The 24,119-nt window shown below is 49.7% G+C and overlaps 2 protein-coding genes across 3 annotated transcripts in view; both read left to right on the forward strand.

The window, feature by feature from the left end:
- LOC103189565 (bromodomain adjacent to zinc finger domain protein 2A) overlaps positions 1 to 17,539 on the forward strand; it is a 42,971-nt gene extending 25,432 nt beyond the window's left edge. For both annotated transcript variants that reach the window (XM_042344188.1, XM_042344187.1), the window contains exons 14-28: positions 127 to 341; positions 796 to 870; positions 1,812 to 2,004; positions 2,507 to 2,569; positions 3,734 to 3,878; positions 5,658 to 6,265; positions 6,666 to 6,921; positions 7,613 to 7,768; positions 8,711 to 8,874; positions 10,072 to 10,358; positions 11,160 to 11,295; positions 12,164 to 12,310; positions 13,033 to 13,244; positions 13,981 to 14,124; positions 14,538 to 17,539. In XM_042344188.1, coding sequence (XP_042200122.1) covers positions 127 to 341; positions 796 to 870; positions 1,812 to 2,004; positions 2,507 to 2,569; positions 3,734 to 3,878; positions 5,658 to 6,265; positions 6,666 to 6,921; positions 7,613 to 7,768; positions 8,711 to 8,874; positions 10,072 to 10,358; positions 11,160 to 11,295; positions 12,164 to 12,310; positions 13,033 to 13,244; positions 13,981 to 14,124; positions 14,538 to 14,691 — 2,955 coding nt within the window. In that variant the 3' untranslated portion in view covers positions 14,692 to 17,539. The remainder of the gene's footprint in view (positions 1 to 126; positions 342 to 795; positions 871 to 1,811; positions 2,005 to 2,506; positions 2,570 to 3,733; positions 3,879 to 5,657; positions 6,266 to 6,665; positions 6,922 to 7,612; positions 7,769 to 8,710; positions 8,875 to 10,071; positions 10,359 to 11,159; positions 11,296 to 12,163; positions 12,311 to 13,032; positions 13,245 to 13,980; positions 14,125 to 14,537) is intronic.
- Positions 17,540 to 18,664: 1,125 nt separating this feature from the next.
- Positions 18,665 to 20,582, forward strand: LOC103189564 (cytochrome c oxidase assembly protein COX14). The gene is made up of 2 exons (XM_042344325.1): positions 18,665 to 18,745; positions 20,101 to 20,582. Exon 2 carries the CDS (start codon positions 20,163 to 20,165, stop codon positions 20,337 to 20,339), a length of 177 nt encoding a protein of 58 aa, XP_042200259.1. The 5' UTR covers positions 18,665 to 18,745; positions 20,101 to 20,162; the 3' UTR covers positions 20,340 to 20,582.
- The last annotated feature ends 3,537 nt before the right edge of the window (positions 20,583 to 24,119 follow it).

Here is a 24,119-nt window from a genome sequence, read left to right on the forward strand (position 1 = left end):
TAATTATATAATTGTATAATTATTAAATTAAAAATCTAATTGTAACAGAGAGCTTGGTCTAACCCGGACACAGAGGCTGTTCGCACAAACAGCTAATCAAACCTTCCCTTTTTTTTGCTTTTGCAGTCCGTAACGATTCTTGGGAAGCCACTGTGTGACATCGGGATTAACAGGGATAACGTATCAGAAGTTCTGAGGGTTTTCCTGGAGGCTTCTGACATGGACAGAGAATTCTGCCAAAGTCTCAAAGTCAAGTCATTCCATGCTCATCCTGCGGGGAAGAAGGCATCGGTGCTGGCTTTCCTGGTCAACGAGCTCCTGGGAAGCAACACGGTCATCAGGTAAGGTGTAAACAACAACAACACAGCGCCTTTCATGCAGGGCAACGTCTAAGAGTGCTGAATAGTGGCAGAACCTGATGCCGAGCCAAGGGTAGTGAGGAGGTGACTGTAAGCATGGTCGAAGAGGAAGGTCTTCAGGCGTGATCTAACAGACTGGAAGGTAAGCGCAAGGCGGAGAGATTGAGGAAGAGAATTCCAAAGCTTCGGGCCGTAGTGGCTGAAAGTGCGGCCACCAATGGTGGAGCAGAGGGGACGAGGGATAAGCAGGAGGCAAGAGCCAGCCCGGCGGAGGCAGTGGTTAGTGGAGTGGGGAGAAAGCAGATCAGAAAGGAAGGGAGGTGCCAGGGGCGGGAAGTTATATGTAAACTCTGGCAGCACAGTGAGGCCAGAGAGATTCCAGATTCCAAATTCATTAAAGACTGCAAAAATCTCCCGTGTCTTTTCCCCCCCGCAGAGAAATCGATAAGAATATAGACCATCGGGTAAACATTCGCAAAAACAAGTGGATTGTGGAAGGGAAGCTGAGGAGGTAAGACAATCTGTTAGGTACGGTGTAGATTTGTTACAGCGCTGAGGTGTGTAATGCCAATGCCACGTGGACCCAAGTTACTGAGCAGCCGACAGTCTGTTCCCACCCAGGAGCAGCCCACAGGAAGTGATGTTGGCGGTGACCTGTTGACCCAGAAATTGGGCTTTATTTTAGTGCAGCGGCCATTCCCGTGAGGGAACCAAGTACTTGGAACCTAGTAACAGGAGGAGGCCATTCAGCTGTTCCGCCATTTTATTAGATCATGGCTGATCTGTACGTCAACTCCATTTAACAGCCTTTGCTCCATATCCCTTGATACCCTGACCTCACAAACATCTATGTATCTCAGTGTTGAAGATTTGACTTGGCACTGGGAAACCAGCCGTTTCACCCACAAAATACACAGTCACTTCACTTTACAGGGTATTCTGTGAAGCACTTTGAGACGTCTTGAAGATGTGATAAGGCACTGTGCAAATGTAAGGATTATTATGATTATTGTGGCTTTGGTAATGAGGTGGGTTGGGATCCGATGGCTCCCAATCACTGTGTTATAACAGATCTCTACTGCATCTCATTCAGGGGAGTCCCCCCAAGCAGGTCAACCGGCTTCTGGGATCTGAGGTGGTGGGTCTCACCTCAGTCTGCACTCAGTCTTCACCTTGTCACAAGCCATATGTGGGACAGGGCATAACTGAGGTCCCTGTGGGGTTCAACTGCTTCAGAGGGAATGTGTATTATCCAAACGATCTGTTGACAGTTGACTCTTTGTGATTCCTTAATGAGAGTTGGATGTGTAGATCTGTTCTCAACCCTATGCCTAATGTACTACCATCTTCCTGGCTGCCACACACACCTGTGCTTTATACCAGACTGTGTAAGAAAGGAATGGAATGTGTAGAGCGATCTGTTGTGTTAATCTCGTCACTGGTGATGGGCAGGTTAAAGAGAGCTCTGCTGAAGAAGCAAGGCATCAGAGAGCCGCCTGAGAGCACGGTGGAGGACGGGAGGAGGAAACGGACGCTTGACCCGGAAGAAGATAGTCGTGGTGCTGCCGGCAACGCAGGCGAGGAAAGGGTTAAGGAGGAAATGGAAAGGACAACATCTGAGGAAAAGGCTGGGAATCTCAGTCGGGTAAATGGTTTGGCAGCTTTCTTCCCTTTTTTCCTCCTAAAGGTCGAGAAATCTCATTAAAGCGCAGAGAGTGATGAGCCAAATGTCAGCCCAGTCACTCATCCATTCCACTGCCCAGCTGCCGAAGCTCTGGAACGCTCCCTCTATCCCTCCCTCCGCCTTGCCCCTTCCTTCCCCATCTTCAGATCGCTCCTGAAGACTTTCCTCTTCAACCGTGCCTACAGTCCCCACCCCCCTCCGCTATTGTCAAGTGCTCTGGGGTGCTACCCTGCGTGAGAGGGGTGCCGTGTAAATTGTATAATCGCCTTAGTAGTACATCTGCCCTAGTCCTGATCTAGAGTTTATATTCTATGCAAGTTTGACATAACTCATTCTTTGCATAAGTCATATTAAATGTATGGTCCCGGCTGATATTACTTATGGGAGGTTTACTGTTTTATGTGATATTGTGTGTTGATACTTCACTCAGCTGTTAATGATTGTTCGTGTACCTTCCTCTTAGACTGAAGACCATCATTCTGCAAGCGTGGCTGAACTGGAGCGTCAGATTGAGAAGCTCAGTAAGGTTAGTGCTGGTTTCCTGATGGCAGCATTGAAGAGTGCATCTGGAGACACCTGTGTGGTCTAACTAACTGGTCCCAAAGTTAGAACAGATCAAATAAATAAACCTACACAACACAATTTCTCATATCCCTCAATCGAATTAGTCACTAATTATTTAATTCCCTACTGAATTTGCTGACACAATCTGCCTGCAGCATCCTTTCCCCGGATATGTCCCATACATACCCTTGCAGTGCAGAGCTTCATCAGAATGATATCAGGGCTTAAAGGGTTAAATTACGAGGACAGATTGCATAAACTTGATCTGTATTCCCTTGAGTTTAGAAGGTTGAGGGATGATCTGATTGAGGTGTTTATAATGATAAGGGATTCGATAGAGTAGCTAGAGAGAAACTATTTCCCCTGGTGGGGGAATCCAAAACGGGGGGCATCATCTTAAAATTAGAGTCGGGCCATTTAGGAGTAAAATCGTGCAGTTTTTCACTCAAAGGGCAGTGGGAATCTGGAACGCTCTCCCAAAAGGCTGTGGATTATGGCCACCATGAATGGCCTCCTCCTGTTCCTATATCAACAGTCCTTCTCTTTCCCAAGTGATCAATCTTGGGAGCTTTGACAGTGAGTGAGCTTTGACCAGGGAGAGGGGAATCACACCCCAACCTGATTCCTTCCTAGTGTAAAGATGACACTCAGACTGTTTTTATGCACTAACCAGCCCAAAAGGTTTGGATAGCAATCACGAATGGGAACCACGCCTGATGTTCTCATCCCAATCCAAGGGTCTACTGTACTATAATCCAATACGTTATCCATGTTAATGAATTGGTCACTCAATCCAAGACTGTTTGTGGGACGCTGCTGTATGCGATTGGCTGCCGCATTTCACCCACAAAATACACAGTCAATTTCACTTCACAGTATATTCTGTGAAGCGCTTTGAGACATCGCAAGGACGTGAAAAGGCGCTATATCAAATGTAAAGATTATTATTATTAATTCTGTCTGTGATCAGATAAGTCAGTACAGACTGGGGGGAATCAAACCAGTGACTTGCCCGATCAGCACCACACAGGGGCCCTGTATTTGGTTAGTGTAGTGACTGACATACGCCAGTGCAGAGATCTGAACCATTTGCTGCTGTCAAACCTTGCCCTGTTTGCACCCACAGCGACAGAATTTCTTTGCCCGGAAGCTGCTGCAGGCATCCCAATCTCTGCGAGCCTTGCTGTTGGGGCAGGATCGCTTTAGGCGGAGGTACTGGGTCTTCCCCCACCTCGGGGGACTGTTCGTGGAAGGTTCCGAGGCAGCAGCAGGTAAGATTGACTCCCTCCTTCCCCTGCAAACCATACTGCTGTTACTTTGTTAAGGGCTCTCGGGGACAACAACAACAACAACATGATTGCATTTATAGAGCGCCTTTCACGTCGGGAGGACGTCCCAAGGCGCTGGACAGTTGGGTCAGGATCCGAACAGGGGGGAAATGGTCAGGGTGAGGGGAGGGAAGGGAGGGAGCGAGGAGGGGGTAGAGAGTCGAGAGGGGAGCTGAAGGCACGGTCAAAGAGAAAGGTTTTGAGACCGGCCTTGAAGGAGGAGAGGGAGGAAACGGCGAAGGCACTGGGGGATAGAGTTCCAGAGCCTCGGGGCTGAGAGGCTGAAGGCCCGACCACCGATGGTAGGGCGGTTGGGGCGGGGGATGTGGAGCAGACCGGAGCCAGAGGAACGGAGGGTACGGGCAGGTAGGTAGGTGGATAGTAGGTCGGAGAGGTAGGAGGGAGCGAGGCCGTGAATGGCCTTGTAGGTGAGGATGAGGATCTTGAATTCGATCCTCTGGGGGATGGGGAGCAGTGGAGGCGAGCGAGGGCGAGGGTGGGAGCGAGGGTGAGGGCGAGGGTGGGAGTGATGTGGTCCCGAAGCCTGGTGCGGGACAGTACATGAGCTGCAGAGTTCTGAATGACCTGCAGTGTGGAGGGAGGGCCGGGAAGGCCGGCGAGGAGAGAGTTCCCATAGTCCAGCCTTGAGGTGATAAAGGTGTGGACCAGAGTTTCAGCCGCGTGAGAGGTGAGGTAGTGCCGTAGTCTGGCGACATTACGGAGGTGATGGAAGGCGGTGCCAGTTGTGGCGCGGATATGAGGAAGAAGGGACAGCTCAGGGTCGAACAGAACGCCGACGTTCCTGATGGCTTTGAGAGGTGGAGAGTGCGGCCTTGGATGCTGATGCTGTCAGCGCCTGAGGTTCGGAGGCGCTGACGCGAGCCAATCTGGAGGGCCTCAGTTTTGCGCACATTGAGCTGAAGAAAGTTGTCTACACTGTGTGAGGGGCGCTGTATAAATAAATGCACGTTGTTATTAAGAGTATCAAAAACAGACTGTTAGTTCTACATATGCATGCCATTTATGTGTGAAGATTTAAGTGTCTGAAATGGAATCTGCACTCTCCCTCTCTCTCTCTCTCTCTCTCTCTCAGAAGGACACATCCTGCTTACATTCCAGAAAGTAATAGGTGCAAGAGCCAAGGCTTGGGGACCCCAGAGTGTGCATTGGGATAACTGCTGGAGTCTAACCAGCAAAAAAACATATAGCTTGTCTGACATATATTGCCGACTGGCAAGCTTTCTCGCTGTTTGTCCAGTTAGGAGCACCCTACCCATTGGGTTCAGGGTTAACAGCGTGGGGTGACTCCCTGCCCCCAGGGACTGGTCTGCCCTTCCAAGTCCTACTAATGAGACAGCCTGGCTATGTCTGTGATCCCAGTGAAGCTCAGAGAGAGTTGAGTGTGGGAGATGCCTTCTCTCAATGAGTCATCAAACTCACAGCTTGTCTGCTCAGGTGGATGACAAGGATTTTAAAAGGCGCGGGGCTAAGAAGAGTGAGTTGGTTTCTCCTGATGCAATGGCCAACAATCCTGCAGATAAATTGGTCATTTCATTTCATGTGTGCTTGTGGGGCCTTGCTGTGTGCAAAATAGCTCTTAAATCAGTTGTGATGCAATGAATGAAAGTTCTTTCTCGTGTACAGTAATTAATAAGGAAATGTAGTAATAGTAATAATCCTGGCATTTGACATAACGCTTTATCTCTGTTTAAATCTGGCCAGGGCCTGAGGAGCTGAGCACAGACAAGCTCCCCGTGGACACTCACGTGAAAGTGGAACTGAGAGACGCACCGACCGAGAACGTCAACGCTCCCGGGAGGCCGAAGAGCGGGCGTTGCCGGAAACGCAAAACGGAACAGCTAACCGCGGAGCCCCCCAAGCGGAGCAGAGCAGCCTCAAACTCCCGGAAAAGCAGCCGCGATCCCGCCGCCCAGGCCCAGGTTCCGGCCCAGCACAGTGCAGAGCACTCGGCAGCTTGGTTTGCGTGGCTCAGCCTCTTACAGAACTCGATGACGATGCCTCTCCCTGCTCCTCACTGTAGCACCAGCAAACCTGGCCCTTACCCTCACCCCCACCCCGTGTCGCCCGAGCTGCTGCTGGCTAGTAACAGGCGTCTGTTCGACCTCAGCGTCCCCAGCTCCGAGAAGAAAGTCAAAGACTGTGCGGAGAGACACGGCCAGTGGTTCAGCCTCCTCCCGAGGAAGCCTTGCAGCTCCTCTGCCATCACCCAGCTTCCCCTCGCCTCACAGCAGGCAGCGCTGCATCCAGCTCCCCAGTTACACCACACTGCACTCCAGCTGCCGGCCTCCGCTGTGTTTGCAGCGTTACAGGTAGGTGTACGTGACGAACAAATAAATAAAATAAAGAACTAATGTGCAGAAACGCTACTTCAGTGAGCGAATAGTAAATGTGTGGAACAGGCTCCAAGGGAGACAGATAGACAGTGGAAGCAGAAAGTGTTGATTCTTTCAAGAACAAATTAGATAGATTTCTGTTGGGGAATAATATCTGGGGATGCAGCATATAGTTTGGAGACATGACATGTCAAGCGACTGCCAGGATGGAGGATGGAAGGCAAACTGGATGGACCTTGGTCTTTTTTGGCCAGCAAATTCCTATGTTCTTGTGTCAGGATAAAGACAGCGTGGGAGCTGGTGTATGTAACGAGCATCTCACAATGAGAGGAGTGTGTTTTTGTACTTTGTCTTCATTCTTCTCTCTTCCCCACAGTTTATGCCCTACATGGGCATTCCGCTGGACGGGAGGTCGATGGCTTTGCTCAACCCAGCGGCTGCTAACGGCACAGCGGTGGCCCCCGGGGCCCTGTCAGGCTCCACTCTGGCTAAAGGCAGGGCCAGGACGGCCCTGTGCCCTCCCACTCCACACAGTGATCACCTTCTGCCTCAGAAACCCAGGCCCCGGGGGCGACCACCAACCAAGTCCCTGAAGAAGATCAGTGAGCCTCAACTGAGCCCCATCCCCAAAGGTGAGAATCAGGTCGGAAATCTAAACCGTGTGGGAAAGGTGATTTATATATTATATATGATGCGTTCCTCTCAGAGAGAGGGAAAGAGAGTGCACATCCCATTCCACAGAAATGTGTAGAATCCGGTAGGGTAGTGGTTAGCACTCTCGCCTCGCTAGCAAGAGGACCTGGGTTTGATTCCCGGGCAGGGTGAAACCTTAGGCAAGTTTCCTTACTCCGCACTCGCGTCTCTGTTTACCTAGCAGTAAGTAGGTTGTTGGTCGATTGGCGGATCGCTTTTCCGGGGGTAAAAAATATTTATTTAAAAAAATTGGTCACTCAATCCATGATTGTTTGTGGGACACTGCTGTATGCAATTGTGGGCATGTATCACCCAAAGAATATACAGGTAATTTGCTTTACAGTATATTCTGTGAAGCGGATCTAATTATTATTATATCTATGTGTAGGTCGGATGCATTGAACTCTCTGTTTGGTTTGGTTACTCTTAAAACATGGTGTTGGGTTTCTGTGTGTGTCAGACACCCTGGCCAAAACAGAAACAATGTCTGGTCAGAAAGCCTGGGTGTCTGAGGTGTGAAGAAACCATCACTAAAAGCCACATCCCCTCCTGCTACAGTGGACAGTAAACAGTGAAGCTCTCATTAGCCAGGGCCTGTTTCAGCTGTGTGTTTGTTTGTTGGCTTTCCAGAGATGCAGAGTGGCTGGTGGTGTGTTACCAGCCCGGAGGAGCTGATTCTGCTGCTGAAGGCACTGCACCCCTGGGGGATCCGGGAAAAGGCCTTACACAAGCAGCTGAACAAGCACATGGAATACATTAGCCAAAGCTGCACCAAGGAGAGGACAGGTAGCAGCCGCTTGTTATTATTCACAGCGCTCTCCATGTGTAGAGTTGCCGCAGTGCTTTATGCCATCGGATCAGGAGGATGCCATTCAGCCCCTTGAGGTGGTTCTGCCATTCTATATTAGATCCAGAGGGGTCCAACCTTTTGGCTGCTGAGGGTCGGATTCCCTATTTGAGAAACGTTGTCAGGCCACATAAGCAATATTTTTGTGTTTCCCTTCCAGAAACAACCTTTCCGTGTTACAGAGGGAGTGGTGGGCCAGATGAAATATGGGCAGCAGTGGGTGGGTTCCAGTTGGACAACTCTGCTAAGCCATAGGCACAGGAGTAGGACATCAGCCCCTTGGGCCTGTTCTGCCATTCTATTAGATCATAGTTGATCTGTGCCTCAACTACAATTACCCACCTTTGCCCCATATCCATGATCCCTTGACCTGACAAACATTTATCCACTTCTGTTGTGAAAATGTGAAAGCATCCAGCCATAATCCACAGCCTTTTAAGGGAGGGAGAGAGTTCCAGATTCCCACTCCCCTTTGGGTGAAAAACTGCCCCTGATTTCACTCCTGAATGGCCTGGCTCTAATTTTAAGATGATGCCCCCCTTGTTCTGGATTCCCCACCAGGGAAAATAGTTTAACTGTAGCTACACTGTCGAATCCTTTTATCATTTTGAACTCCCCAGTCAGATTATCCTTGAACCTTCTAAACTCAAGGCAATACAAGCCAAGTGAACGACCAATTGATCGGTGTAATTGTCGCCCGGGAGAAACTCCCTCTTTTTTTTCTCTCTCCGTAAAGTCACAGATGATTTAATTTTGCTGGAAAAGGGGCAGAGTTTAACGTGTTCAGTGTGTAACCGGGAGTGAGTCGCAGAGTGAAAGGATCAATTTGCACTCAATAACCCGTGCCCTGATGCCAGATTTTCTCTCACTTCTTCTCTCAGATCCCATCTTCCATCCTGTCGGGGACGAGACAGAGCGGACGGTGTCCAAGGAGATGTTGGAGACATGGAAAGAGGAGAAATGGGTGTTCGAGACGGACTTGAATGCTCTGCAGCAGGTGGAGGCGCTGGAGCAGCGAGTGGTGTCGGCCAGTCTGCAAGTCAAGGTGACCAAACCTCAGAGAGAGAGACAGAATCTCAGACAGAGAGTCCAAACCTCAGACAGAGAGAGAGAGCGAACCTCAGACAGAGAGAGAGAGACCGGGCCTCAGACAGAGAGAGAGAGACCAGGCCTCAGACAGAGAGAGAGAGACCGGGCCTCAGACAGAGAGAGAGAGAGACCGGGCCTCAGACAGAGAGAGAGAGAGACCGGGCCTCAGACAGAGAGAGATAGAGACCGGGCCTCAGACAGAGAGAGAGACCGAACCTCAGACAGAGAGAGAGAGAGACCGGGCCTCAGACAGAGAGAGACCGAAGCTCAGACAGAGAGAGAGAGAGACTGGGTCTCAGACAGAGAGAGACCGAACCTCAGACAGAGAGAGAGAGAGAGACCTGGTCTCAGACAGAAAGAGAGACTGGGCCAGCCAGACAGGCACTGAGGGTGGAGTTGGGGGTTGGCGTTATCAGAGCAAGCAGCTCGGGCAATGCTGTCTGTGTATCTCGGCTGGCTACAGGGCAGCACTGAGCAGGGACAGAACACAAGCAGCGATATAATCTGGTCACATAAAGTGGAGCAAGTTTACAGTTACAGGGTGTGGTTGACTGCAATGGCACTCCTGTGTGCTGTTGTGTTGTGTTGGAGGCGGAATGGCTTTGTGTCGGCACCTGGGTGTCCCAGCTCCAGCTGCTCTGTGTAACCAGGCCTCTGGCAGGTAACAGAACAGATAGCGTGGAGTCCCGTAGCGTAATGGTTAGCCCACTTGCCTCCCAGGCGAGAGGACACAGGTTTGATTTCCCGGTGGGTTGAGGTGAAACCTTAGGTAAGTTTCCTTATTCCACACATACGCCTCTGTTTACCTAGCAGTAAGAGAAAACCCGAATGAATGTTAGACGATTGGCGGATCGCTTTCCGGGGAGTAATAATCCCTTTAGAAAATAATGTGACCAGTAACTGGGGGCAGGGAGTCCTCTCGCTCAGCTCCTGTTAACCCTGCAGCCAAAGCTCTAATGGGTAGGGTGGTCTTAGCTGGACAAACAGTGGAAAGTTTGCCAGACAGCAATAGCAGTGCAGGTGGGAGGCATGGAATTCTCAGTTTGCTTTGGAGATTCTGAAACATGTTGATGGGATTCCGCGTAATCAGACACCTGGCTAACACCCCCACAAAAAATTGTAACCGTGTCTGCGTGTGCCTCTCTCTGCTCAGGACTGGAGCTGCCCGGACACAGACTCCACACGGGATGACCTGGTTTACCTGGAGCCGAGGCAGGCGGGGGTGGAGTGCCGGGAGGGGAAGGACGAGGGGGAGCTGGAGCTGATGCGCCGGAATAACAACCCCCTGGTGCTGGGGGTAACGCGGCTGCTGGGGCTCGAGCCCAACATCGAGCGGCGCTACCTGAGGCAGCCGCTGTGGAACCCGTTCCCCGCGAGGGTGGACACAGGAACTGCCCCCCAGCGCGACGGAGAGGCCAGGGCCGACCAGCAAAAGGACAGGTAACCGTCTCCTCCCCACGACCAGCGAACATCACACAGTGTTTATAATTATAATAATCCTTGCATTTGATACAGCGCCTTATCACAACAACACGTTACAGTTACTTGGCAATGTCCCAAGGCGCTGTACAGTCAGGGATCTGTACCCGAGCAGGGAGTTGGGATCAGGAGAGCTGGAGGGCAGTGACTGTGGGGATAGGCAGGTGACCAAAGGCACAGTCGAAGAGGAGGGTTTTGAGACGGGCTGAAGGAGGCAAGTGAGGCAAAGGCACTGTGGGATGGAGTTCCAGAGAGTGGGGGTAGAGTGGCTGAAGGCCCGACCACCGATGGTGGGGACATTTTGATAATTTAACGTCTTCACGCGCTTCAAAGAATATATTGTCAAATTAATTGACTGTATATTTTGTGGATGAAACATGGCAGCCAATTGTGCACAGCAGCGACCCACAAACAGTCGTAGATTGAGTGACCAAATTATTATTTGTTTATTTTTTGGAGAGATTATTACTCCCAGAAAGTGATCTGCCAATCGACTAACATCCGGGCTCCTACTTACTGCTGGGTAAACAGGTGAGTGGAGTAAGGAAACTTGCCTCTGTTTTTGCCTCCACATCAGTCACTATAAAATGCAAGGATTATTATTTACACTTTAAAATGACTGACTCGCTGATGAGACATCAAATAAGTTCTCAGTTCGCTCAGCTTGTCACGGTTTGCATTGGGATTGAACGTGTGAGAGTGACACGTGTGTCGTGCCGTGTTGTGGAATGACCACACATGTTCTTTTTGTGTGTGGCACAGTGAGGAGGGGGAGATCTCGCCCGGGCTGAGTGTGTGGCGAGAGACGTTACTGAGGACCACCAGCGCCGCCCAGTTGTGCAACTGCATCCAACAGCTGGAGAGGGCCTTGTCCTGGGAGAAATCCATCATGAGAGTGGTGAGTGTCAACACGCTAGACACCGAATCCACGTGTGACGGGCACAGCGTACATGTAAACTGTGTCGCACCCTGATCTAGCAGTAAATGTATGGAAGAGGCTCCCTGGGGAACATAGGGGCATAGGAACAGGAGGAGGAAGGACATTCAGCCCCTCGAGCCTGCTCCGCCATTCTAACAGATCATGGTTAATCTGTGCCTCAACTCCAATTTGGGGGGGATTTTTTTTTAAAAAGGGAAATTTATGTAAGCAGGCCGGTGTGTCTTGTATCCCACCTAGTCTGTCTTGTGCAGGAGTGAGTAGATAATAGACAAAGAGATGTCAGTGGACAGAATAGTAGCGTCAGTGACCAAACCATTGCGACAACAACATGTTAACATTTATGTAGCGCATTTCACGTGAGGAGGAGATCTCCAAACACTACACGCAACTGACTGGCCAGTCTGCAGACTCCCTTTATGTGTGATGTTAGAAGCAGAACCAGATTAATTGAAGGGGGAAAAGGCAATGAAAAGAGTTCTTGGTTTTCTGGGGATTTTACAGAGGGACATCGAGTACAAGAGCAAAGCAATAATGTTAGGTTTGTACAGATTTTTGGTTAGACCTCAACAACAACAAATAACATTTTCACAGCAGCTTTCACGTCAGGAGGATGTCCCAAGACAGTGGACAGTCAAGAATTTGGATCTGAGCTGGGGGTTCGGATTAGGAGGGGTGGAGGGCAGGGAGGATGGGGGCAGGAAGGTGACCACAGCATTCAGTTTTGGGGTCACCTCACTTCAGGAAAAATGTTAAGGCCTGTGGGGCAGAGGGGGTTCAGGGCCACAACGCCAGGGCTAACCACACACTATCTCCTCCCGCTCTCCAGTCGTGTCAGATCTGCCGAAAGGGGGACAACGATGAGTTCCTGCTGCTGTGTGACAACTGTGATCAGGGCTGCCACACGTACTGCCTGCGGCCACAGATAGCAGACATCCCTGACGGCGATTGGTTCTGCCCCATCTGTGTCAGCAGGGTAAGAGGCACTTGTTAGTGTTTATCAGCAACTTCACTAACAACAATTTTTTTTTGTTTTTTTTCGTCAGCCGGGTGTCTGACACAAATGCAGAAACCCATCACCGTGTTTTAAGAGTGTCCAAACCAAACTGAGAATTCCCAGAGATAGGTTGGTGAAAGACAATGTGCACTCTCTCTCCCCCCCCCCGGAGGACACATCCTGCTTATCTAATTCTGGAAAATATTAGGCGCAGGATGGCACAGTTTTCCCGGCTTGGGGGGACCCAGAGTGTGTGTTGGGGTAACTGCCAGTGCCTAACCAGCTAAAACAGCATTGCATTGATATTGCTGACTGGCAAGCTTTCCCACTGCTTATCCAACAAGGACCACCCTACCCATTAGGGCTTTGGCTGTAGGGTTAACAAGAGTTGAGTGGGATGATTCCCTGTCCCCAGTGACTGGTCAGCCCTTCCAGGTCCTGCTGATGAGCCAGGCTGGGCTGTGCCTATGATCCCAGTGAAGAGTGACTCGGCTCTTTCTTCCCCCCCCACCTCAACCACTACCCCTACTGAGGTCAGTCCCTCAGCATTCCCCAGGCCTGCGACTTGGGACGTCAGCTACTCACTGGCTAAACACAGTGAGACATGAGGGCGGCCTGTGATTGTATTGTAATTAACATTCCCCCTTGTGTTGTGTTGTGGACGTATGGCTTTACTGACCTACTTTCTTCTCACTCCTCAGGCCAACAACCGGTCTGGAATGAGCCGCCGATCCCAGAATCCAAGGCGAAGGCAGAAAAGGGAGAGATTCCCCGGGAACGGGATGCTGTCTGGCAGCGGGGCCAGGAAGTACATGAAGCGAAGACGGAAGCGCATGACGCAGGATGGCCCTCTGCTCGCCAAGAGGAGGAGGACATCCAAGAGGAACCATTCCAGTGACCTGACTCTGTGCGAGTAAGCGCTCCGTCTTTACCTGCTCACAACCCAACCCACTCCCCGCTGCCTCCGCTCGACTGGCTCCGGCCTCCTGCTTGTACCTCATGCCCTCCGCTCCACCATCGGTGGCTGCGCTTTCAGCAACTACCCCCCCGAAACTCCCTCAATCCCTCCTTCCCCATCTTCAGGTCACGCCTGATGACCTTCCTCTTCAACCGTGCCCCCGGTCACCTCCCCCAGGCTCGGCGTCATGCTCCGCCACTGGTAAGCGCTGTGGGACACTGCCCTGCGTGAGGGGCACAATGCAAATTGCTGTCAAGTGTCAGACAGTGATTTGGACAGAGTACGGAGTGGGGGGGGGATAATGTGGAACTGACCCTTATCAAAGGATTCAAACCTCCCCCAGGATATCAGCCGTGATCTTATAGAATAGCGGAATAGGCTTGAGGGGCTGAATGCCCTCCACCTGTTCCCATGAGAGAGGGAGAGGATTCACCTTTCATGTCAGACGGACATCCCAAGACGCTGGACAGTCAGGGATTTGAACCCGAGCTGGGGATTGGGGTCAGGAGGGGTAGAGGCCAGTGAGGGTAGGGATAGAAGGGTGACCGAAGATGCAGTCAAAGAGGAGGATCTTGACACAGGCCTTGAAGAGGCCTGACGCTGGTGTACAGGAGGTGTTTAGAGCTGGTGATTTCCTGTTCCTCAGTGTGGCTCCCAGTTGGAGACTAACGATGAGCTTCCCTCCCGGCAGGATCATCCTGATGGAGATGGAATCCCATGATGACGCCTGGCCGTTCCTGCAGCCGGTCAACCCCCGCTTGGTGCCCGGTTACCGGAGAATCATCAAAAACCCCATGGACTTCACCACCATCAGGGATAAACTCATCAGCGGCAAGTGTGTAACCGTGCCTCCCCATCCCTTCGTTTCCCCCGCGCTCCACCTCTCACCCCCTCCTCTTCCTCCCCTCCACCAGCCCTCCTCCCCCTCGCCCAGGCCTCCCTCCTCCTCACCCACCTCCTCTTTCCCCCCTCCACCAACCCTTCTCCCCTCTCCTCACCCCCTCCTCCTCTCGCCCCCTTCTACTCCCCTCTCACCTCCTCCCACCTCGCCCCCTCCAACCTTTCCTCAATGCTGTGCAGCTCCTCCTACGTGGCTTGTCTGATTCAGCCACTCATGTTCTGCAGTTGGATTAGATCAGGGTGTTCCACGCTGCATTGTCAGAGGTGTGAGCAGCGAGACACTGCTCTGTGACGAGCAGGTTGAGTTTCCGGTGTTTTCTCTGGGCTGAGTGTTTGTCGTCCCGGCAGGTATTCGAGCTGTGAGGAGTTTGCCACCGACGCTACGCTGGTTTTCAACAACTGCGTGACTTTCAACGAGGACGACTCGGAGGTGGGACAGGCGGGATACATCATGAGAAAGTTCTTCGAGAGCCGATGGGCAGAGTTCTATCACTCCAGCTAGAGAGACGTCACCGAGATAGGGAGCTCGGGGCCAGTGATGGGCGAGCACTGTCTGAGTCCTAGCATCATGGGTGAGGGGGGAAGGAAGGAGAGGCTATGTTTAACCTCAGCCCTGACGAGGGTGACTGTTACCATTGATGACGAAGGCCTGGCTCCGCGGTGAATGTCTATTCAGCAAAAATTCACACTCCTTAATGTGTCCGACTTCAGGTTGAGAAGCTGAGATTAACAGCAGGCTGTGTCTGGGGATAGTGAAAACTTCTCCTTAATAACAGGAAAACCTCCCACACAATCAGTTGGCAATGGGGGAGGGGTGGGGGGAACAGGAAACAAACAAACAATTGGAATGATTGGGGGGAATTTGCTATCTGTTGAGTTATGAATTTTTTGCTGTTGAGGTTTTGCTGATATTAATTTATTATCTTCTCGTCTCTCTCTCCCCTCCCCCCCCCCCTTTACAATTTTCTCTCCTCATGAAGACATCAACTCACGCCCTGGGGAACTTCTCATGAGACTCGCAAGTAATTTAACCAGAAATCCTGGGGAGGGGGGAGCGGACAGTTGGTGGTGGGGTGGGGGCTAGGTAGATATCTTGATGTCCACACTTCCTCAATCATACTCCCTCTGTGTACTAATGAGTGCAGAGTTTCAGTATGACACAGAGTGAAGCTCTGTTTTCTCTCGGCAAGCTTTGGAGAGTTGTGTGTCGTGTCACCCCTTCCTGCTCCTCCGCTTCCCCCCACCCCCTCCCCCCCGCACTGAAGAAAGAGAATCGATTGTAATTTTTTATATTATTTAATTTGACATGTATAATGTAGTTAATTTATAGGTTAGGGTATCCAGGACAGATATTTATATATAAGTGCCGGGGGACAAACCCACCCGCAGGAAATCCACCCCTACATGTGGTTCTTTATTCTTAAAAAAAAGTCAAAAAGAGTCTTACTTTCTGTTTGGAGATTTTGGAACAGAGGAAGTGTAGACCCTCACTGTGTGTGTGCGTGCGTCTGTATGAGTGTGTGTATCTGTATGTGCGCGTGTGTGTGTGCCTGTTTGTGCGTGCGTGGGTGTGTGTGTCTGTGCCTGTGTGTCTATGCGTGCGTGTATGTGTAAGTGCAGCCCTTCACTGTGTTTGTGCGCAGTGAGATAATAATCCTCCCCAAATGTTTTTATAATAATGGTAATTCAGTCACTCAATCCACGACTGTTTGTGGCACACTGCTGTGTGTAAGTGCAGACACTCACTGTGTGTGTGTGTGTGTGCCTGTGTGTGCGCGCAGGGGGTTAGTTTATTCAGGTGGGTACGTTTCTGATTCAGACATCACAACTATCAGGACTCACATCTATACCTATTTGACCATATTCGCCCCCAAACTAAATCCGTTTATAAAAATGTTAAAAGAGCAAAGTGTGACATTACTGCGCCCTCCAATGGCCATTTCTGGGAACCGCACCCCTTAAAAGACAGTGACTTGGGGGCTGAGTTCCACCACGTTTCCCTGGGGCGGTGAGGGGTCCTTGGAGCCAACCTGACTCCCAGTAAATCTCGGTCGTAATCCAGCCCCCTATTGTGTTTTCCTTGAGGGAACACGAACACAAAAGTACACAGAATAATGTGGCGACTGAGTTAAACAGTGGAAATAATAAGACACAACTCTCTTCTCCACCCGCCCCTCCCCATACACCCAATCTCTCCCACTGCGTCGTTCCCCCAAACACACGCCCCAGCCTCCCTGAATGCTCATCCACACTGGCTCATGAGTAACAACAACAACTTGCATTTTATATAGCGCCCTTTATACAGTGTAGCGTCTTACTAAACCTTAAGAGTCAAAAGCTGGGTTCAGTCTGTGCTGAACTGGGGTGAGGCCAGGTTGGATGTTGAGCCTCGGGGCGGGGGAATTAGCACTCAGTCAAGACTAACAATTTACCCACTTAGATAAAGTTAGAGGGGGTGTGTGGCCATAGAACCGTCAGCCCACAAGGGGAAAAATAAGCTGAACATCTTCAGAGTAGGAAGAGATGGAGAAGACAGAAAAGGAACAAAGGATAAAATGGATCAATCTGTGCTCTGACGCCTCAATCATATGTTCCCAGTGTAACTCAATTTGGTAATAATCCCTCCCAAATTTTTTCTATTATAATTATCATACTAGTAATTCCGTCACTCAATCCACAACTGCTGTGCGCAATTGGCACAGCTTTTCACCCACAAAATAACGCAGTCACTCCTCTTTAAAGTATATCCTACGACGCACTTTGAGACACCTTGAAGAGGTGATAAGGGGCTATATCAAACGCAAGGATGATGATGATTATTCACTCCGAAACGAGAATTTATGTGGCAGTGGGGTGGCAGAGGGTGGGGAGGAGTAATGTCCTGTATTTAGGCTGCCCGTCCCCATGTAAAGACCATCCAAATATCATTTCTTTTTAAAATGCAGTGTGATTTAAAACATCAACAAGCAATTAGCCCTCAGGACCGCACCCACCACCAACAACAAATTACACGTATACAGAGCGCCTTTCGGGTTGGGAGGACATCCCAACGCACGTTCCGAACTGGTCTCCAAACCCAGAACTCAGTCCTCCTCAGCCCCCACAACACCCCCCCCCCCCGAAGGAAGCCACACCTTTTTCTATATAATGACCGTGTCCGATGTTTAGACTGTTTTATAATGTACAGTTTCTTTTTGTGACTGAAAGTTAATTTGTTTCTATATATTTTTAGGACCAACAACCTTTCTAAATAGAAGCTATTATTAAAAAAGAGGAAATCCATGCTGTGACGGTGTTGTAATGCCAGTAGGATATATTGTGAGTTTAAAATAAAGCCACATTATACTGAGGATCCTCATTGTTGTTTAAGGGTGACATTTACCTGTAACGTTGGGACAACAACTACTGAGTTCCCCACAGCTCCTCCCTGGGGTATAACCTCAGTCCTCCGCACCCCCGTGTTTATACCCCCCACAGCCACTCCCTTGGCCCTGCAACCACGAGGTATAGCACCTCTCCCTCTGGGTCCCAGCCCTCTCCCCAGGGTTTACCCCCCACAGTCCTTCCCCCTTGGGTTTAACCCCACAGTCCTTCCCCGTGGGTTTGCGCCCCCACAGCCCCTCCCCCTGGGGTTTACAAAAACAACAACAAGTTTTCATTTATAGAGCGCCTTTCACGTCGGGAGGATGTTCCAAGGCACTGGACAGTTGGGTCAGGACCCGAGCATTGGGGGGAAATGGTCAGGGTGAGGGGAGGGGAGGGAGGGAGCGAGGAGGGGGGAAATGGTCAGGGTGAGGGGAGGGAAGGGAGTGAGGAGGGGGTAGAGAGTCGAGAGCGGAGCTGAAGGCTGAAGGTCAAAGAGAAAGGTCTTGAGACCGGCCTTGAAGGAGGAAAGGGAGGAAGTGGCGAAGGCACTGGGGATGGAGTTCCAGAGCCTCGGGGCTGAGAGGCTGAAGGCCACCGATGGTCGGGCGGTTGGGGCGGGGGACGTGGGGCAGACCGGAGCCAGAGGAACGGAGGGTACGGGCTGGTGAGTGGGGGATAGTAGGTCGGAGAGGTAGGAGGGAGCGAGGCCGTGAATGGCCTTGTAGGTGAGGATGAGGATCTTGAATTCGACCCTCTGGGGGATGGGGAGCAGTGGAGGCGAGCGAGGGCGAGGGCGAGGGTGAGGGTGAGGGTGAGGGCGAGGGTGAGGGCGAGGGTGAGGGCGAGGGCGAGGGTGAGGGCGAGGGTGGGAGTGATGTGGTGGCGGTGTCTGGTGCGGGACAGTACACGAGCTGCAGAGTTCTGGATGACCTGCAGTGTGGAGGGAGGGCCGGGAAGGCCGACGAGGAGAGAGGTCCCATAGTCCAGCCTTGAGGGGATAAAGGTGTGGACCAGAGTTTCAGCCGCGTGAGGGGTTATCCCCCCACAGCCCCTCCCTCCCGGTTCCTGTTGCTGAAGGTGACACCTTGTGGCGGTGACGTCACTGCAGGGGACATGACTCCGGAAGCTGTTTGTGGTGAGACCCGGAAGTGTTACTGTGGCGGCGTCAAGTGACTGACCGGAGGGAGAAGGTGAGGACCCGCGACCCGGTGGGGGGGACAGAGGCCGCGGGGGGGGGGTCAGAGGCCGCGGGGGGGTCAGAGGCCGCGGGGGGGGGCAGAGGCCGGGGGGGGGGGCAGAGGCCGGGGGGGGGGGAGTTCGGGAGGAGTTGATTCTCAGTCATTTAACAGTTTAATGCTCAATCGGTGTCTCGGTCTCAGCCTCAGGTCTTGTCCTGGGGGTGGGGGGTGTGGGGTGTGGGGGTGGGGGGTTGTGGGGTGGGGGGTGTGGGGGTGGGGGGGTGGGGGTGGGGGGTGGTGTGGGGGGTGGGGGGTGGGGTGTGGGGGGAGAAGGTGATGGGGGACATTGTTTGTAATTTTTTTGAATAAAGACCTGCATTGATTGTAAACAAACTCCGGGACTTCGCTGTGGTCAATTGGCGCCGCGTTTCGCCCACAAAACACACAGTCACTACACGTTTACAGTGTATCCTGTGAAGCGCTTTGAGATGTCTCGAAGATGTGTTGAGGCGCCGTATCAAATGCCAGGTTTATTATTATTATTGGTCGCCCCCCCAGTCCCCACCCTCCACCCGTCCTGATGCCAACTCACAGCTCAGGTCCAAACCCCTGACTGTCCAGTGCCTTGGGACGTCCTCCTGATGTGAAAGTGTGGTTTGTTTCAGGTGAGACATTAAACCATCGGTGGTGCTTCAGGTGGATGTTAAATATCTCCCCCGATTTGGGAACAGATGGAGTTTCTCTCTCACTCCCCCCGGGTCCTGCCCAACAATCTCTCAAATAAAATCGGTCGCTCACTCCTGTTTACAATGCTGTTTATGGGACGTCGCTGTGTGCAAATTGGCTGCTGTGTTCATCTACAAAACACAAGGTCACTACACTTTGCTGTACAGTATATCCCGTGAAGCGCTTTTGGGATGCCTTCCCGACATGAAAGCTTTGCCAGATACAAGGATTATTTTATTATAATTATTATTTGTGACTTGTGTGTTTTGTGGGCAAACTTCCTTCATCACTTTCCTTCAAACAACCCACGACCGTTTGTGGGACGTCGCTGTGTGCAATTGGCTGCCGTGTTTCACCCACAGAATATACAGTGAATTCACTTTACAGTGTATCCTGTTATTTTATATATTAATAATAAAATAGGTTACACTGTAAAGTGAATTAAAGTTTATTAATTATAATGCATTTGACCAGAGCTTTATCACATTTCGATACATCTCAAAGCGCTTCACAAGATACACTATAAAGTGTGATGACTGTGTGTTTTGTGGGCGAAACGTGGCAACCAATTGCACACAGCAGCGTCTCCACAAACAGTCGTGGATCGAGTGACCAATTTATTATTATTTTTATTATCACAGCTAATCATTTGCCGCCTCCTTCGGTCACTGAGCTGTAATCCCGGCTGCCTGGATCCCTCAGGATGGTGTTTGTTAAGAAGTTTGCGGACGTGGGTTACAAGGTTTTCTCCACCTCGATGATCCTGCTGACAGTGTATGGTGGCTACCTGTGCACTCTGCGTGGCTACCGCTACTACACACAGCAACAGACACTAAAGGCTTTAGCCGAAAACCAGGCCAGTGAAAGCATAAAAGACTAATGTTTCTTTATGGAAATTCCCAACTCGAGCAGAAGCTCTCAGAGCAAAGCTGACTGTAAATAGTAAGCCGGGAGGGTCACTGGCTTTGTGGTTGGTCGGAGAATTCTTTCCCACGATGACTTTGATTGAGCTGTTCTGTTTGATGTAGAATGTAATCACTGCTGTTCGTTTCTGTGTTTATAATCTGCACAATTTCGAAAGCTTTATTCCGTGTCACTTGAAACTAAATGTTTTGAGACAAAATGTTTGTTTTTGCAGTTTGTTTCTCCCCCTCCTCGCCTGAAACTATTTCTGTTTTTTGTTTTTATTATATTTGATCATATTATTATATTGTTTTGCACAAAGTGATTTGTGCAGAATCAGACATAGGAATGTCCACGTGGAGATGGTGTATGTGAAACTCACTGGATTTTGTGAGTGGGGAGGGAGTGAGGCAGTGAATAAGTGAACATGATTTTCCTTTGTCTTTTTATGCTCCCCTGTTAATAGATTCTCGGGCAGGGCCAAAACTTAGGCAAGTTCCCTTACTCCACACACCTCTGTTTACAGCAGTAAGTAGGAGCCCGGTTGTCAGTCGATTGGTAGATCGCTTTTCTGGGAGTAATAATCCCTTCAAAAGTAATTATAATAATTCAGTCAATTCCATCCAAGATTGTTTGTGGGACACTGCTGTGTGCAATTGGCTGCCACGTTTCCCCCACAAAACACGCAGTCAATCCATTTTACTATATTCTGTGAAGCGCTTTAAGAACATAAGAACATAAGAATTAGGAGCAGGAGTAGGCCATTCAGCCCCTCGAGCCTGTGCCCCGCCATTCGATAAGATCATGGCTGATCTTCAGATCTAACTCTAATTACCCGCCCTCTCCCCATATCCCCCAATCCCTCTGTTTTTTAAAAATCTATCAGTCTCAGCCTTGAAGATGTTCAAGGACTGACATCTACAGCCTTCTGGAGGAGTGAATTCCATAAATTCACTGCCCTCTGAGTGAAGAAATGTTTCCTCAACTCTGTTCTGAAAGGCTGACCCTCAATTTTCAGACTGTGACCCCTGGTTATAGATTCTCCTACCGGGGAAACAGTCCCTCAGTGTCTACTTTATCAGCCCTTTAAGAGTCTTATATGTTTCAATAAGATCTCCCCTAATTAGTTGCTGCTGCACCTGCAAACTAACTTTTTGAGACTGGTGTACAAGGACACCCAAATCCCTCTGAACACTAACACTATCTAATCTCTCCCCCTCCAGAAAATATATCTGTTTTTCTATTTTTGCAACCTAGTTGAATGACTTCACACTTCCCCACATTAAATTCCATTTGCCACCTACTCGCCCACTCCTCTCGCCTATCTATATCCCGTTGCAATCTTTTTGCATCATCCTCAGAGCTCACTCTCCCACCGAGTTTAGTGTCATCCGCGAATTTAGATACGTTACATTCAATGTCCTCGTCGAGATCATTGATGTAAATTGTAAATGGCTGAGGCCCAAACACTGATCCTTGTGACACTCCACTAGTCACATCCTGCCAATTCGAGAATGACCCGTTTATCCCTACTTTCTGTTTTCTACCCGTTAGTCACTCTTCAATCCGTGCTAATATGTTCCCATTTATCCCGTGGGCCTTAACCTTGTGCAATAGCCTTTTGTGTGGCACTTTGTCAAATGCCTTTTTAAAATCTAAATATACTACATCTACTGGTTCCCCCCTATCTAACCTGCAGATACATCTTCAAAAAACTCTAAAAGATTAGTTAAGCATGACTTCCCTTTTGTAAAGCCATGTTGACTCTGCCTAATCTTGTTATGGTCTTCCAGGAATCCCATAACGACATCCTTAATTAAGGACTCAAGAATTTTCCCTACCACTGATGTCAGACTAACTGGTCTATAGTTCCCCATCTTTTCTCTCCCACCCTTCTTAAATAGTGGTGTCACGTTTGCAATCTTCCAATCAATGGGAACCGTTCCAGAATCCAGAGAATTTTGGAAGATCAAAGACAAGCCATCCACTATCTCAGTAGCCACCTCTTTTAAAACCCGAGGATGTAGGCCATCAGGTCCAGGAGATTTATCAGTTTTAAGACCTGACAATTTACCTAAAACCATTTCTTTACTAATATTAATTCTCCCAAGTTGCTCACTAACATTGTCTTCTTGGTTCCCCTCTATTCTTGGTAGGTTTTCAGTGTCTTCTAAGGTGAAGACAGTAGCAAAGTACTTGTTTAATGACTCTGCCATGTCTTTGTCCCCTACTATAATTCCCCCCGGTCTCCCCCTGTAATGGACCCACATTTACCTTTGACAGCCTCTTCCTCTTTATATATTTATAAAAACTCTTGCAGTCTGTCTTTATGTTCCTCGCTCGTTTGCCCTCATATTCCATTTTCTCCCTCTTAATCACTTTTTGTTTCTCCTTTGTTGATCCCTAAAGTTCTTCCAATCCTCGGGTTTACTACTCATTTTAGCTGTTTTATAGGCTTCTTCCTTTAACTTTATACTTTCCCAAACTGCTCCAGTGAGCCACGGTTGGGCCACCTTTCCCGTGGCATTCTTATTCCTCAAAGGAATACGTGCTCGCTGGGAATTTTGCAATATCTCCTTAAACGTCTGCCATTGCTGTCAAATCCTTAAGTCTAATTTCCCAGTTTATTTTAGCTAAATCCTCTCTCATACCAGCAAAGTTGGCTCTACTTAAATTTAAGACCTTTGCTTCGGACTTAACTACTCTCTCTCTAACTTAATGCTAAATTCCATCATATTATGATCACTTTGCCCGAGAGGAGCCTTCACTTCCAGTTTGCTGATCAGCTCTGCTTCATTACACAAAACAAGGTCTAATATGGCCTGTTCCCTGGTTGGCTCCTCGGCAAACTGATCCAGATAATGAACCCTAATACATTCTATAAACTCTTCCTCTATCATACTTTTCCTAATTTGGTTGTCCCAGTCTATGTGCAGATTAAAATCGCCCACAATTAATGTTTTTCCTTTATTACATACTGTGACTGCTGTTCGGGGGTCTATTAACTACTCCCACTAGTTTTTTCTGCCCCTTGTTGTTTCGTAACTCTACCCATACTGACTACTTCCTGCTTTTCTGATTTTAAATCTTTCCTCTCTATTGTTTTTATCCCATCCTTTATTAGCAGGGCCACCCCCCCTCTTCGTTTACCACATTGCCTATCTTTTCTATACGCCACATACCATGGAATATTTAGCTCCCACCGTTGATCTCCCTGTAACCGTGTCTCGGTGATGGCTTCCAGATCATACCCGTTTGTTTCTATTTGTGCATTTTCATCTATCTTGTTTTGAATGCTTCGCGCATTCAGATATAGCGCCTTTAATTCTGACTTTGGGCTATTAGTCCTATTCACCAGTACCCTATCCCTGGGCTTCTTTTCCCCGCTTGACACAGTTTGCTCATCTCCCTCGTTAATCTGCTCTCCCACTTTCATCGGTCCTAATTTTAATTGTGACGTATTACATTTGATTGAATTCACCCCCCCCCCCACCACCCTTAGTAGTTTCAAGACCTGTCTACCTCTATTTATTCATGTTGCCAGGACATTTGTCCCAGCCCTGTTTAGGTGGAGTCCATTCCTTTGGAATAGCTCCTGTCTCCCCCAATACTGGTGCCAGTGGCCCATAAAGTGAAATCCCTGCCCTCCGCACCACTCTTTTAGTCAGGTATTCAGTTCTTTAATTTTTTTTTGCCTGTACCGATTTGCCCCCGGCTCAGGTAATAATCCCAATATTAATACCTTCGAAGTTCTACT

Source organism: Callorhinchus milii, unplaced genomic scaffold (assembly GCF_018977255.1).
Source record: "Callorhinchus milii isolate IMCB2004 unplaced genomic scaffold, IMCB_Cmil_1.0 Scaffold27, whole genome shotgun sequence".
Lineage (NCBI taxonomy): Eukaryota > Metazoa > Chordata > Chondrichthyes > Chimaeriformes > Callorhinchidae > Callorhinchus > Callorhinchus milii.